Source organism: Acomys russatus, chromosome 32, assembly GCF_903995435.1.
Source record: "Acomys russatus chromosome 32, mAcoRus1.1, whole genome shotgun sequence".
NCBI lineage: Eukaryota > Metazoa > Chordata > Mammalia > Rodentia > Muridae > Acomys > Acomys russatus.
In genome coordinates, this window is record NC_067168.1 from 17,458,955 (window position 1) to 17,475,677 (window position 16,723).

The window sequence follows — 16,723 nt, forward strand, 5'->3', positions numbered from 1 at the left end:
TGTACCGGTGGATGATGGCACCTTTTCTAGGGACCCTCCAGACTAGGCTTCCCATCCAGTCCTTCTAGACTCTTCCTAGACTGCACATGCTATATTTCTTCAGCATCACCATCCTCACGGAGTCGGAGTGTACGGGGACAGATCATGACCATTCTGAAATCTTCCGTTCTCTTCCGTAAGAGTCTAAAACAAGAGCAGCTAGTGGACAGTGTATGCAGCCTGGCCTGCATTCTAAAAACATTGTCCAGAACCAGGAGGCAGCAGGCTTGGTCTAATAACAGTAAAGAGGCATCTGGGAACACATCCTGGCCTCAGCTTTAAATGGCAGACTGAGCTGGCTGGCTTCTCCGGCCATTCTGCATGTCAGTAGTTAGGTATCCACATTGTGCTTGGCTCTGATGGCTCTGGAAGGCCGTGTCCATGGCCCCACCAACAAAATCCATGTTCATTGTCTCTCTGCAGGTAGGGTAGCCTATGGACTCTTGTGACCCATCAAGATGGCCACATCTCCTAAAGACCCTGAAGCACAGTCTTGTTATCACGTTCTTCAGTATGTCAGCCCCAATTCAATAAAGCATGATGTCAAATCCAGACCAGCCAAACAGGAGAGTCAAGTGTGCTTTGAAATTTGCTTTGTTTCTCCTTTCTGCTTTCAGTTCCCTTCCCGTCATCTTTCAAACAATCTCTGTCCCTTCGGGAAGTGTCTGGCATGGCTCTGTGGGACCGCAGAAATGAGTAATGTGCCTGTGGTTCCTCACCCCAGGGAGGTCGTATCTGGCAGGACAAAAAGCTGCCTTCATCTCCCAAAATGTCTTGGCCTCTTTGGGAGGAAACATTCTTTGCCACTTGATGTCTTCTCTTTGATAAGCAGGAAGGGAGAGTATTTCGGAGGCCATAGAATCATCTTTCTTCTTGACAATGCTCCTTTGTTTGTTCCTTAATTCAGTGACATATGTAAAGCTTCCCCCTTTTTCTACCCATTGATGTCCACACTTAACCAGAAAGCCTCCAGATCCCAGGCCTAGCACCCCAGGGAGAGTTAGAAGAACGGAGCTCCTGGCCCAGCCTAAGCATGTGTGACATGGCTTTCAAAGAAGAACAAACAGGGAAAGCTTCATGGCATCCCAAACGCTATCCTGGATAGAGTGGCAGCCCAGAGACAGTCTGTGTACACAGTAGACACGAGGCCATGGAAAGAATCAAATTGTGTGCCTTCCAGAGTCACCACTGATCCCCACACATCAGAAATAGCTTACATAGGGCCAGTGAGATGGCTTGGTGGGTAAGGTGGGTAAAGTACAAGTCTGGTGACCTGAAGTCAGTTCCCAGAGCCCATAGTAGAAGGCAGACTCCTGAGACATGTCCTCTTACCTCCACATACATCCACAAATCACACACACACACACATACACACACACACACACACACACACCACACACTCTGAATGCATGCTAATGGCCTCAAAATATGGGCATCTTTCTTCAAAAATCTACCATATCTGAACTAGTACTACCCTTGGTAAATATCTGAAGAGTGGGGATTTGCTCTTGTGCATGCTGAGGGTGGGTGTCAGGGGCTGAGGAGTACCCAGATCTGGTGCGAAATCGCCACATTTTACCTGAATCCATTCTGGATCCTTCCCTGCGCAAGGAAAGGAAGAGGGTACCATCATGGGAAGGGCTGGGACAGGTAGTCACCATGACCCTATCAGAGGAATGTGGGCTTTACCAGGGTACTGAAAGCCAATTTTAAGGGAACGTCAGAGTCACGTGCCTTAACTTGGTATCGGTTCTGTTCTGCTGCCACGTGTCTCTGTCATCATCAGATAAGAATGCGTTTGTGCTTTGAGGCTCAGTCTAAACACCAGTGCTCCCGCTCCTTATAGCTAAGGTCAATCAACGCCTCCATCCTCTCTTCCCCATCAAAGGGTGCACAGCGAGCATCTGTCAGCATGGACACTCATATTGTCATGTCCTGTGACTGCACACACCAGGGCCTGTGACTATGTCCCTCTGGGGCTAGTTAGTACAGTCCTGGTCCTTATGATGCATGACCATTCATAGCATTGTTTCCCAGACATGTTCTGGATTTTCAGGACAAATATAGAGAGGAAAAGTTAATCCCTCCCATCCATGTATAAATGAGGGAATGGAGGACCTCAGAGAGACATCCTGTAGCCCAGACAGGGAAAGGTGCACAAAGACCGACCCAGTGCAGTGGACTCTCCTGGGAATATAGCTGTTCTTGCCAGTCAAATCCAGCTGCCCATCCCCTGCCTTGCTCACATGTAGCTCAGGCCTGGATGATCATTTCACACGCCCTTCACCAAGGGTTTCATCCTTTCTGCCTAGGCCTTTCCTTCTTGGATGATCAGTTCCTCTGCCATCCTTTTCCTCCATTCTTGACCTTGGATGGCATTTCACTCAGGCTCATCAAAGTGAGGGTGTGCAAAATTGGTCAGATTCATTGGCCCAGCTTATGGAAAGATCATAAAGGTCAGGGCAGAGCTCAGTGGAAGGGGACTTGCTTCATATGTCAGAAGTCCCAGGCTCACAGTCCCCAGCACTGAAAAAAAAAAAATTATGGCCATGAAAAGTCTATAGCAGGAATTAGCTATTTCCTCCTCTAAATGCAGACTCCCTCAAGTCACTCACCAAGTCCTTCTAAATAACTAGTCCTCTGGATCACACCAGTTTCCAGGGTCATTCCTCACTTTGGTGTTCGGGGAGGCATATATGAAGAGAGGCACTTATGACAGGGATCAAGCCTGACTCCAAAAGAAATCAAGGGTGAGGTTGCCGTGCACTGAAAGTCCCCAGATCCAAATGTAGCCTGGAGCCCTGAGGTCAGCTTGTCAGATCATGGACCAGAGCCTGGGGCTTGGGGCCTGGATGTGTGTCGAATGTTAGTAAATGCTTCTGATTCCTTCTAGACGAAAGCTTTGATTGACAAGCTCCAAAAGCTTGTGTCATCAGAGGGCAGATTTAAGAACCTCAGAGAAGCTCTGAAAAAGTAAGTGGTGCTTCGTTGTTGTGTTTAAAAATCGTAGCCCTCATTACCAAGGCATCTTCACACTACATCCGGTCAGAGCAGGAAGTCTGCCTGTCCCTCTGCCTACCCATAAGACCCACAGACTCCCCAGACCCAGCAGTGGCTCAGTTTTGCCCTCCATTATCTACCAGAGAAATGCCAGAAGCAACTTCTCTGTGGTTGACCAGAGGTGGTACCAGATTTCTTGATTCTTAAATGCAATTTTCCACTTTAATAACTTCAATAACCAGTATGTCGAGTTAGCTTATTTAATACAGTTGTGTTTCTTGCTCACATGAAGGAATTCATCAAAGCGAGTGCATACATTACTAACAGTTACATCTTAGAAGCAAAGAAATAATAGTTTTACCAATAGTTGATAACTTCACTTTTACAGTTTGCAGGTCACCTCTCTAACTTTTGCCATTGATACTGCCTGGAAAGTGGGTTTCTCAAACTCAGCACTGTTCTCACTTGAGCCAGTATGATTCTGTGTCCAAAAGCTTGCCTATGCATTGTGGGATTTGTAGGCACACTGTGGCTTCACTCTATGGGACGTTAATGACACCGCTCCACTTAGGACTACCAGAAGCATCTCCAGACATTGTGAACCCCAACGCTAAGGCAGCTCTTTCCATCCTGTTTTTCTAAACAAAAGATAGGGAGCACATGCCAAGGTCATGCGGCAATGGCATTAGAGCCTGGATTTGGCCTGAGCTGGCCTCCAAGACCAGAACTTTGCACTCTGCCTTGGGCACTGTCCCATGAGATTCTGGGTACCTCTGACAAGAAAGCCATGACTCAGCTGACTTTGGCTGCACACTCATGAGATGTGGACTCTGAAAAAACAAAACTCTGCTTTTATTACTTGTGAGAGATGGTTTCTTCAGGCGTCCATACTAGGCTCTGCCCTCATTTATCCCTGTCTCGCTCCTGGCTGGCTGGCTCCTCACTGGATCTTGGAGATGCTGGGTCTCTCTAACTTCCAGGAGTACTCTCCTCCCTTCCGTAAGAGACTTCTTGACCACAGCCAATAAGAGCCCCAATTAAGGTCCCTGAACATTAGTGTGGGACAGCCAACACCTTTCAGCCCCTGACATGGGCTGGAATGCCCTCCTCACTCCCTCTTCCCAGCCAGCCTCACCTGCCTCCTCTTCTTGTTTCCTTCCTGCCCTACTTCTTGTCCATCCTTCACTAGCTCAGTGTGCCATTGCCTTGACCATTTCCACTTTGTTTATGTCCTCAGACAGATGTTGAACCCATCTGTGCTGTCCGGCCGTCTCTCCTCCGCCCGGGCTCCCAGGAGCCCCTGTGGACTGTGCTTGTACGGAGCTGCCCCACTGTGCATTCACCAACTGTCCGTCTGCCTCTGGGCGTTGCTCCATATGCCTCCTTCCCACGGCTTCCTCATCCACCGCAGCCACTACTGCTACCTAAATGTCTCCGTGGCTCCCATTCTGTCTGAGTCCCTCTCCTGACTGTCTTCCCTTTCAGGTGACCTGTATGCCTGTGTAAGTGCCTCCCCGAGAACCCTCTGTTGCCTATGGCACAGAGCAGAGGGCTTAAGGGGCATCCGGGAACCAAGATCTCTATGTAAGGCAGATCTGCCCTGTGAAGATGGAGAGCGTGTCATATCCAGTGATGCTAGGGAGTCTGTTTCACCAGAAAAAGGACAAAAAGCAGAAGATAACTGACAATAGTCTTCAGGCAGAAATGGTGACCACCCCCAAGGAATCCTGTAGTGGCTCTCCTGGTGCATCCCCAGCCCCATTCATGCATCCCTGGAATTTTTTTTTCAACCTGTTATCAGCTTTCTGGTCCTAGTGATGTCCATCAAAAGAATGTAGACAGGATTCACAGTACAGTGTAGAAAATATATAGTTAAAGATATAATACTCAAGGGATGAAAGCGAACAGAAAAGGGACCACTGTGGTGACCTACATGGTTGGGTAGGCCTCACAGTCGTTCTAAAAGATCTCTGGGAAAGCTCTCTGAAGAGCATTCTCCTGTGCAGGTGACTGACAAGGCCCATTTGGATTAACACTTAAGAGTGGGACAATGCTATATCTTTGTTCTAGAGCAATCTTACTAGATAGTTATCTATTTATGACCTTCTAGGCAGTTAAAGTGGCCTATCGTGGCCTGGGAGTTTAGCTGAGGTGCTAGAGTGCTTACTTAGCCTTCAAGAGGCACTGGGTTCAGGCAGATCGCTGTGAGTTCGAGGCCAGCCTGGTCTACAAAGTGAGTCCAGGATGGCCAAGGCTACACAGAGAAACCCTGTCTCAAAAAAAAAAAAAAAAAAAAAGAGGCACTGGGTTCAATCCCTAGCACCAATAAAATCAGGTGTGATGGTCAGGGTGGCCAGAGCCATGTAGAGAGACCCAGTCTCAAAAAATCAAAACAAAACAAAAAATCAAATGTTCATAATAATATTCACCTTTAATCCCAGTATAGGGGAGATGGAGTTGGGACTAGTTCAAAGTCCAGGGTGGCAAGAGTGTCAGGTGGCCAAAGGAACAATTCCTCTGGCATGTCTGTGCCAAGTTGAGAGATGGTTGCCTAGCAAAGCACCATCTCAGGGATCCCCTGGAACTTCTGAAGGGAGGGTCAGGGCTGCTCACTTTATCACCAACCCCATTAATCCTTCCCGGCACCCCCCCCCCCAAAGGACCAGAAAAGCTGCCATGGTTCGGGAACATGAGCACCTATTCAGAATCACACATCAGAGGCCTAGTCCATCACACCAGGATCTCATCTCTTATAACAATAGACCCTGAGAATCGTTCACCCTTTCCAGAAGACATTTCTAGGAAAGTGGTCAAGCCAGGGCTTCCTGCTTTGGCCCTAAAACTTAAGTGACAAAAAGACAGGTCTTGGGGATGCTGCACTGGGTGACTGATGGAACTTGGGTGTGGGTGGCACAGCCTTCCCAGAGGTGACTGAACACAGAGTAACAGTGGGGGGCGGGGAACAGTGAACCTGTAGGGGACTGGGGACAGCGGACAGCTGAGGAACTCCACTTCGTAGATGCCAGAGAAGTAAAGAAAGGCATTTTGGGTCACATAAGGAGGAGATACAAGTAAGACCTTCCCTCCCCGCCAGGTGTGGGTTGAGGGTCCAGGCAGTCTAGACCTGTGTATGCCCTATGATTCTTCAGAACTAGAAACCCCTTTGCTACCAGCCAAGAAAAATCTGCATGCATGTTCTGTTCTTAGCAGAAATCCCTTTCCTTAAGTGAAAACAAAAAATTTTTGTGGATGCCATTTGTTTCCAAGTTGTGACCCACCATGTGTCCCTTACCTGGGGATGTACCTCACTGACTTGGCCTTCATCGAGGAGGGGACACCCAATTACACAGAGGACGGCCTGGTCAACTTCTCCAAGATGAGGATGGTACGTTTCCCTGTGTGAACGGGAGCCACAACTCCAAACTGAGCCACCCAGCCTCTGCCCCAGCACAGCTTGTTCTGCCTGTCCCTGCTTGGAGGCCTCCAGTAAAAACCACGGCTGATGCTAACGCCATTAGTCCTGTGTTCCCTGATTTCTCACTTCAGCCCAGCACCCCTCCCTTCAAGGGAGGATGAGCAAGGTCAAGAAACCAGCTCAAGCCCCCACATATGTAAAAAGAAGATCTGGTTTCTGGGTCCTGAGTCTGACCCCAAAACCCACACCTTTCTTTGCATCTCACCCTTTAATATCCGCAGAAAGGCTTTTGTGGTGTGTGTGTAAGTGTAACTAAAGAAAAATCACTCCACAACAACAGCCAAAAAAGACAGGTTTCAAATCCATCCCAAAAGATCGATGACATGGGGGTGAGAAGATCCAGGGAGACCCCTCTGAGCAAGAACAGGACTTCTAGCCGCCCATGTCTCTCACTCACTCCAACCAGAGAGCCTCTATTTGCATCCACTTTGAACCTGGGCTTACACATTAATAAAAAAGGGCGTCTTTCACACATAAACAAGGAGGGCTTTCTTAGAAATGGAGGGAAGGTCATATGCTTCGCATCCTGACGTGCACGCACTAGACACTTGCACGCCGTTCACTTTCACTGGCAGCCTGGGGTTTGGGTGTAGTGGTGTTGGGAAGTCTTTGGCCCTGACTAAGGGAGTTCTCTTACACACACACACACACACACACACACACACACACACACACACAGAGTTATCCCACATAGACAGGTTTCACCTTGGAAACAGGTGGGCTGTGTAAAGAAAGCCAGCAGAGCTTTCTAGAAAGTAGCGTGACTTGAGACACAGCTCCCAATGACCCTTTCCATCTGCAAGGCCAGCACAGGAGAGCAGACTATTCTAACCCTTCCCTGCCTTCCCACAGATCTCCCATATTATTCGAGAGATTCGCCAGTTTCAACAGACAGCCTACAAAATCGAGCACCAAGCAAAGGTAAAGGAGGTTTCCTTCACAGCGGTGTTGTCTGCGCTGGTTCCATCCTCTTCTGGAAGTGCCTTCCCTCATTCCTTCCAGGACTCTCAGGGTCCAGCTTCAAGGGCCATTACCCTAAGGACGGCTTCCTTATTCGTGATCCCTGGCCAGAAGCAAGCTGGTCCTCATTTGTGATTCTTCCTTAATTTGACATTCCAGGGGATGCCTTAAAACAAAGGACTAGAGAGGTGGCTCCAAACATCCCCTTTGCTTGCTTAGTTGGTGGTTTTGCATGGTTTTGGTTTATAAAGGGTGTGTGTATGTATGTATGTATGTATGTATGTATGTATGTATGTATGTATGTATGGTGTGTCTGTTCATATATATGTACCATGGTGCCCTTGGAAATATGAGGACAACTTGTAGGAGTCGGTTTTCTACTTTCACCGCATAAATTCTACTGTATTAAATTTAGAACACCAGGGGGCTGGAGAGATGGCTCAGTGGTTAAGAGCACTGGCTGTTCTTCCAGAGATCCTGAGTTCAATTCTCAGCACCCATATTTTAAAAAAAAAATTTTTTGGGGGGGGGGGCCGGGTGTGGTGGTGCATGCCTTTAATCCCAGCACTCGGGAGGCAGAGGCAGGTGGATCGCTGTGAGTTCCAGGCCAGCCTGGTCTACAAAGTAAGTCCAGGACAGCCAAGGCTACACAGAGAAACCCTGTCTCGAAAAAAAAACCAAAAAAAAAAAATTTTTTTTTATATGAATAAAATTTTTTTTTTTTAATTTAGAACACCAGGTTTGGTAGCCCAGTGCCTTGACCAGGTGATCTGTCTTTCTGGCCCTTGATTAGGATTTTTCAAAGTCTCATGTAGCCTACACCGACTTCAGATTCAATGCATAGCCAAAGACAACCTGGAGTCACTCCTTCCTGAGACAGAGTGGCCTTATGCTTGCTTAAAGCTGCAGAGAAATCCTTTTCTCTCACATGTCCTTTACGTGGATGGAGATCTAGCTTATTTTAGTGTTTCTCAGCTACAAACCAAGCTCAAAGAAATATCTTGTGTTGGAGTTAAGGACATTGGCAGAGTACTTGCCGAGTGTGATTGAAGCCCTGTGTAGGATCCCCGGCATAAATGCAGGCATGATGGCCTGGGCCTGTAATCCCAGCACTTTAAAGGTGGCTATGTAGCAAATTTGAGTCCAACCTGGACTACCTGAAACGCTGTCTCAAAAAAAAAAAAAAATGTTGGGTATGGTTGTGCACATCTTTAATCCCAGCACTCAGGAGGCAGAGGCAGGTGGATCTCTGTGAGTTTGAGGTCAACCTGGTCTACATGGTGAGTTCCAGGACAGCAGAACTACATAAAAGAGAGACCCTGTCTCAGAAAACAACAACAAAACGTTAATTCTGTACCATGTTCTGTTCTGGCATGTAGATAAGATCTTTGCACAACTAACTGGGCCACTAATAATGTTGTTCTTAATTCATTCAATATATACATATTTATAAGGTGAGAACTGTACTCCCAGCACTATCTCAGGCCACAAGGCACCGTATACAAGATAGACAAACTTGGCCGGGCGTGGTGGCGCACACCTTTAATCCCAGCACTTGGGAGGCAGAGGCAGGTGGGTCGCTGTGAGTTCGAGGCCAGCCTGGTCTACAAAGTGAGTCTAGGACAGCCAAAGCTATCACAGAGAAACCTTGTCTCGAAAAACCAAAAAAAAAAAAAAAAAAAAAAGATAGAGCCGGGCGTGGTGGCGCACGCCTTTAATCCCAGCACTCGGGAGGCAGAGGCAGGCAGATCGCTGTGAGTTCGAGGTCAGCCTGGTCTACAAAGTGAGTCCAGGATGGCCAAGGCTACACAGAGAAACCCTGTCTCGAAAAACCAAATAAAAAAAGATAGACAAACTTGTCCTCATGAATTTGCACTCTGGAAGGAAATAGACAAAGAAACAAAAACCATAGTACGGCAGTAGCAATCAGTGGTAGAATGCTTGCTTAGCATGAGTGAGGCCCTGGTGCTCAATCCAGTCTAGGATAGCAAAATCAGTCAATCAATCAATCAAACAAAGAGAGGGAGAAAGAGAGAGGGAGAGAGAGAGGCAGAGGAGGGAGAAGAGGGGAGGGAAGATGAACCGTAGGTTAAAGGACACTAAGACACATGGTATTTAGGTAAAGTGTACGAATGTTGATTAGACCCTGGCTTTAGTAACACTATGGGGGCTACCATGGTAGCTAAGCAAGCCTATAAACCCAGTTTGATCCCCAGAACCTACAGAGAGAGAATGGACTCCCAAAAGCTGTCCTCTGATCTCCGCATGCACACTATGCCACATGAATGAACACACACACACACACACACACACACACACACACACACACACACACACACCACATATACACACATAGTAACAATACGGAAATACTCTGAAGGCTGTTTGAAGGGCACTTGAAATTTGAATATGACTTGTGTATCAGATGATACTATTGCATGGCAGTTAAGTGTCATGGCTGCCATAGGACACGTTATAAGAAGATGGCACTTACACTAGGAAACACATGGCTGAGGAAGAGTCACGCTATTCATCATGACTCTATCCAGAGACGCTGAGAGTGTAGGCCCTAAGTTCAGTCTCCAGTATACCTGCACGTGCTCACACACACTCATGCACACACTTGTGCCTGCACACATAAGATCTAGGCCAAAGATGTACATGTGCTCTCTCTCTGTTACTTTGTTTTGTTTTGTTTTTTAAGACAAGGTCTCTCTACAAAGCCCAGCCTGGCCTGAGCTCAATGTATAGCCCAACCTGGCCTTGGACTCAAAGATTGCCCTTCCTCTGTCTCCCACCACATCTAGCACTTAAAAAAAAAAAAAAAAAGTACCTCTGGAGGGCCAGGTTTACCTTCATACATGCAAGGCAAGCACTGTACCAAGTGAGTTATATCCCCAGCCACTCAGCACTTAGTGTATAATAAAAAACAAAAACAAAACAACAAAACAGAATATTGCTGGGCATGGTGACAGACGCCTTTAGTCCCAGCTCTCGGGAGGCAGAGGCAAGCAGATCTCTGTGAGTTCGAGGCCAGCCTAGTCTACAAAGTGAGTCCAGCAAAGCCAAGGCTACACAGAGAAACCTTGTCTCAGAAAAAAAAAAAAAAAAACGAAAGGAAAAGAATATTAAAGGCTGAGGAGATGGCCTAATGCAGTGGTTCTTAACCTGCGGGTCACAGATCTTTTAAGAGTCACCTGAGACCATCAGAAAACACAGATATTTATATTACATTTCATAACAGTAGCAAAATTACAGTTAATGAAATAGCAATGAAACTAATTTTATGGTTGGGGTCACCACAACATGAGAAACTATGTTAAAGGGTCACAGCATTTAGGAAGGTTGAGAACACTAGGCCTAGTGGGTAAAGCATTTACAAGGGGGCCTTAGTTCAAATCCCCAAAGCCCATAAAATCCAGTCATGGTTCATGTTCACATTATATGTTCATAAGCACCGTGCTCCAATGGCAAGTGGGAGTCTCTGACTCCTATGACCAGGAGGCAGAGACCAGAAAATTTCCAGATAATCAGGATGCTTCAGTTAGGCTTTTATTGCTGTGAAGAGACACCATGACCATAGCATCTCTTATAGAAGAAAACATTTCATCAGGGCTGGCTTAGTTTTGAGGTTTAGTCCATGATCATGGCAGGAAATGTGGTGGCATGCAGGCAGACACAGTACTGGAGAGGGAGCTGAAAGTTCTACATCTGATCCATAGGCAGCTGGAAGTGACAGTGACACACTGGCCAGGCGGGAGCTTCTGAGACCCCAAAGCTCAGCTCCCAGTAACACGCCTCCTCCCAAAAAGCCACACCTACTCCGACAAGACCACACCTCCTAATACTGCCATTCCTATGGGCCTATGGGGATCTCTCTCTCTCTCTCTCTCCTCTCTTTCCTTTTTTTGTTTTGTTTCATTTTGTTTTGTTTGGTTGAGACAGGGCTTCTCTGTGTAGCCTTGGTTGTTCAGGACTTGCTTGGTAGATCAGGCTGACCTCAAACTCACAGAGATCCGCCTGCCTCTGCCTCCCCGTGTGCTGGGATTACAGCATATGCCACCACGCCCAGCATATGGGGGGCCATTTTTATTTGAACCATCACACAGGCCAACTAGCCTCACTACACAGCAGTGCACAGCTAAGAAGAGGCCCAAAGAGGGTACAGGTGGACACCAAAGGTTGTTATCTCACCTCTACATGCGCACACCTACAGAGAGAGAGAGAGAGAGAGAGAGAGAGAGAGAGAGAGAGAGAACTATTTACTTAAATTTTGCAGCATTTGAAGGATCTATGCAAGTGTGTCACGTACTGTCTCTGAAAAGCACTGTGGTGAAAACATGGTGCCCTTGAAAGTCTCAAAAGTTAGCAGCAAAAGCCGGGGCGTGGTGGCGCATGCTTTTAATCCCAGCACTCAGGAGGCAGAGGCAGGCGGATCGCTGTAGGTTCAAGGCCAGCCTGGACTACAAAGTGAGTCCAGGACAGTCAAGGCTACACAGAGAAACCCTGTCTCAAAAAACCAAAAAAAAAAAGTTAGCAGCAAAATTTCAGGGTGTTCTCTTGTCTCCTGCCACTACTTTCCCCTTCTGCCACACTCTGAGGCTCAATGCACACAAACCCCACTGCCCCTCAAGTCTCCTGAGTGTCTCTGCAGAGATGGATGTGCCACTTGTCACCAGTTCAAGGACAACATCTCAGGGAAATTGAACTTTGTACTCACATGGAAATGGACTGGTCCATCTGCTTTGGGAGCAGAGTGTATTTATATATTCTAGAAAGAACCCCTTACCTGGAGCTACTGGCTAGGGCTAAGAGACAGCTTTGTTTCCTACAGTCCTAAGTCACTCTGTCTTTACCTAGAGGGCTGGGTTATGCCAGACGCAAGGTCATCTTCCTAGAGGTACAGGGTGTGAGCTGTCAAGCAGACAGCAATAATGTCAATCAGCATCCAGCAGCATCCTACCATCATGGTGGCAGAGACGGTTTCCCAAGACAAAAGCAACAGTCTTGATTTCCCCGAAGTAGCCAGTGTTAAACTTTCAGGCACAGAACACGGAGATCATTTCGTTTTCCTTCTTGTTCTTTGTTTCTGTAGAGGGAATAAGGCAAATTGTCAAATAAATGAACCTTGGATCCAGGGGCACCTGCAAGCGTCGAGCTCTGATCTCTCATTGAGTGCACAGGAACTCAGGGAAAGGCTTACTTACAGTCAAGAGTAGAGTGGGCAGGCAGGAGGAAAGACAACTCAGTTTCCCAGGGTGACCATTCTCAAGGTTTTATGCTAGCATTTTGCCTCAGACTCAGTCATGGGAGCCCCCACAAGCCCTCCCCAAGACAGTGCTGCTTGAGAGGAGTCTCACAGCACTGTGTAACCCTAGTGTGTGGCTATTTCCACATGACATTGCTAGGGAACTGGTCACATTGCAACACTGCAAGGGTTGTGAGCACCCACCCACCACTAAGATTCAGCTCCTGGCCTTTTCACGGTGTTGTTTATTTTCCTCAAGCAAAACATTTCCTCATGATCAACTAAAGAAAAAAATGAAAGAAAGAGAAAAGAAATGCTGTCAAGGGTAATTTTTTACCACATGTGGGTTTTTTGGTTTTTTTGGGGGGGGTTGTGTGTGTGTGTGTGTGTGTGTGTGTGTGTGTGTGTCTGGTGTGTGTTTTGTTTTTGGGTTTTGGGGGGGTTGTTTTTTGTTTGGTTTGGTTTGGTTTGGTTTTTTTTTTTTTTTTTTGGTTTTTCGAGACAGGGTTTCTCTGTGTAGCCTTGGCCATCCTGGACTCACTTTGTAGACCAGGCTGGCCTCGAACTCACAGCGATCTGCCTGCCTCTGCCTCTCGAGTGCTGGGATTAAAGGCGTGCGCCGCCACGCCCGGCTTTTGGTTTGGTTTTTTGAGACAAGGTTTCTCTGTGTAGCCTTGGCTGTCCTGGACTTGCTCTGTAGAGCAGGCTGGCCTTGAACTCACAGTGATTTGCCTGCTTCTGCCTCCTGAGTGCTGGGATTGCAGGCGTGCATCACTGCATCCAGCTCACAAGATAAACTTGGAGGGTTTTTTGGTTTTGTTTGTTTGTTGTTGTTGTTCGATTTTTCGAGACAGGGTCTCTCTGTGTAGCCTTGGCTGTCTTGGCTATACTGGACTCACTTTGTAGACCAGACTGGCCTCGAACTCACAGCAGTGCCTGCCTCTGCCTCCGAGTGCTGGCACAAGATAAACCATAAACCATCTTAAACCATAATTTTTTTTAAAAGTTATGCAGGGTATGGTGGCTCACACCTTTAATCCAAGCACTGGGGAGACAGAGGCAGGTGGATTTGTGTGAGTTTGAGGCCAGCCTTGTCTACAAAGTGAATTTCAGGACAGCCAAAGCTAGTACACAAAGAAATTCTGCCTTGAAAAAAACTTTAAAAACTAGTAATTAAAATTTTAAAAAGAAAGAAGAAAGAAAAAGTTATATTAAGACAAAACATAGCCATGTATGCTGGTGCCAACGCTTGGGAAGCCGAGGCGAGGGATCCTGAGTTCAAGGCTAGAGTTAGATTTGTCACATCTCGAACCCTTTCGGAGGTGGAGGAAGCCAAAACGCTGTGTCTCACACACGTGAGAACGCAAGGAAGTATTTGGCTCCACCAGGCACGCCGAGGTACATCACTAATTCCCACATTTGGCAGACCAAAACAGAAGAGTGGTCTCAAGTTCAAAGTTAACCTGGGCTACAGAGTGAGTTCCAGACCAGCCTTGGGCTATAAAGTAAGCCCCTGTCTGAAAAAAAAAAAAAAGAAAAGAAAAGAAATTTTTTTCACAGGACATCGGTGTCCATAGCAATTCTGTTGCTCCTTCCTCTCATTTCAGGTAACTCAGTACTTGCTGGATCAATCTTTTGTAATGGACGAAGAAAGTCTCTACGAGTCTTCTCTCCGGATAGAACCAAAACTCCCCACCTGAAGCTGTACGCTCCTATGTCCCAGCCGCTCCCGTGGACTTCTGCTGTATGATATTGTACATAATCGTTTGGTTCCTCTGGATTTCTTCTTCAGTACATGCTCCTCCAAGAATACAAATCTGTTCTTGTTCTTAGATTCCTGTAGAACCGGAATATGAATTTCTGCACTGTCTCAGACTCTGCCCCACCCCACCCCCTGCGGAGCCTGTTCCTTCGAACAGCTGTACTCCCTGTCAGCTCTCCCAGGCCCTCATCCAATCAGAAGGGGAGACAGAACCCACGTGACACAAGTCTCAAACTCCAGTCCTGCTTCATCCCTCCCAGCCCAGGCCCCTGGGTTGGCTCAGGCCACCCAGGCATCCTCCCCAGCATGTTCCATGTAGTTGTTATAACTGGGGGATGGGGGGGGAGGGGGAGGAGGGAGGGGGAAGCCATACCTGCAAGTCCAATCCTTGACGCCCCTTCCTGCTGACGGTGATGCCAAGTTCTAAAGCAGCTTCTTCAAGCCAAAATCGCAGGTCTCAACAGTCCCCATTTGTCTCCCCTCCCCTCTCCCCCCCACTAAATCTGGCTGGGAAGGGAGTCCTCTCAGCTGACAACCACGCCCCCCTCGCACCAAATGCCGCCACTTCTGGCACCATGCAGCTCTCTGCTCTAGGATTAACACCAGACAGCATGAACAGCAGGCTCAGCAGAAGTGGACACGGCCCTAGAACTGCTCTAGGAAAATGGAATTCCAACACCGAGTCGTGGTGACCTTGGCCGACCTCTGCCCAGCCTCCACTGGAGAGCAGGAACACACAAACACACACACACACACACACACACACAATGTCACTTCTCCTCTTTCAGCTGCCTGGCAGTCACTACCAGCTTATGTTGAGATGCCCTGAGTCTGTATACCTTGTGGTAATTAGTCCCATGACGTAGAATTAGAAACTCAATAACCGAGTGTTTTTATTGCATATACTGTAGTCCTGTCTAAATGCCTTCTAGCAGGAATATAGTAAGGTAGTGCTTATTCTGTGAATATTACCATGATTTTTTTTTACTCTGTACAGTAGAAAGAACACAGGCTCACTCAGAAGTGGCAGGCATGCTCCACTACAGCAGACAGACAACTTTTGCTGTAAGCAATACCTAGTGGTATGAGAATTCTATTTCAAGCCCTAAAATATTTCAACTTACAGCTTGTTTGGAAAAAAATTTTTCCATTTTTTGTAAAAATATATGTTTCCTGATTACCTCTTGCTAATAAATCTATTCTATCTCAGGGTGAACAGTGAGTTTTGATGGGTTTCATTTGCTCGCTCTCTCTCTCTCTCTCTCTCTATATATATATATATATATATATATATATATATATATATTTTTTTTTTTTTTTTTTTTCCTCCCCTGGGCTAGCATCAGCGCTCTCAAGTGGCAGTGATGTCATTGCCTGCTTTGGTCTGATGAAGTTGGCTGCTCCCATCACCTATTGTACCCAAAACAAATCACTCAGAAACTGAGTGCCTTAAAACTGGTTGCATTACTTTCCCCAGTTCTGGGGGCTTACTGGGCCTCCCTAGCAGCTCTTGCTGGGGGACTCCTATTAGACTACAGTCTTGCACAGGAGCCAGGGCTGGAGTCATATGAAGGTGCACTGGCCTAGACACCCAAGGTGACCCTTCTTTGCAGCTGGAAGTTGACGTTTGCCAGGTGCTGTTCTGGGGGTGTCAACAGGATCGCTCACAGTGGCATCTTTATGTGACATTGTGTCTTGCCATATGGCAGCTGCATCCCAAGAGTGACCGCTGCTCCCAGTCTCAGGAAGAACTTTGCAAGGCTTCTAAAGACCAGCCTCAGAATGAGACACAACAGTCTATATGTCAAGCACAAGCACATTGCTCTCAATAGGAAGAAGAAGAAGGGGGGAAATGTATAGCTATCTTTCGGTGACTTAGAGAAACAGACTATGAGAGCCACCCTTCCAGCCATGGGTGCAGAAAGAATCCTGGGGGATGCCAAGGAAACATGACCTGTGTGATGTCTTCTTTATTTAGTCCAGGACCCCAACGCGTGTTTTCCCACTTAGATTAACTTAGCCTAGAGATTCCTTCACAGACGGCACGCTCAGAGATTTGCTTCCATGTGGAAACGGAATCCCATCAACCCAACAGTCAAGATGAACCACCAGGCAGCCAAGAGCTCCTAGAGCTACTTTCGATTTAAAGCAGCCATGAGCTATTACACCAACCTGCCCACCATGCTGCCCAGGTCCTCCCAGCAAGACAGATCTGGGTGAGTCTTGTGCCCATGGTCTC

The 16,723-nt window shown here is 47.2% G+C and overlaps 1 protein-coding gene across 2 annotated transcripts in view; it reads left to right on the forward strand.

The window, feature by feature from the left end:
* Positions 1 to 14,611, forward strand: part of Rasgrf1 (Ras protein specific guanine nucleotide releasing factor 1) — a 106,477-nt gene extending 91,866 nt beyond the window's left edge. The window contains exons 25-28 of one of the 2 annotated variants that reach the window (XM_051140231.1): positions 2,933 to 3,012; positions 6,307 to 6,424; positions 7,367 to 7,435; positions 14,330 to 14,611. In XM_051140231.1, coding sequence (XP_050996188.1) covers positions 2,933 to 3,012; positions 6,307 to 6,424; positions 7,367 to 7,435; positions 14,330 to 14,422 — 360 coding nt within the window. In that variant the 3' untranslated portion in view covers positions 14,423 to 14,611. The remainder of the gene's footprint in view (positions 1 to 2,932; positions 3,013 to 6,306; positions 6,425 to 7,366; positions 7,436 to 14,329) is intronic. The other variant, XM_051140232.1, reaches the window with a different exon arrangement.
* Positions 14,612 to 16,723: the final 2,112 nt, after the last annotated feature.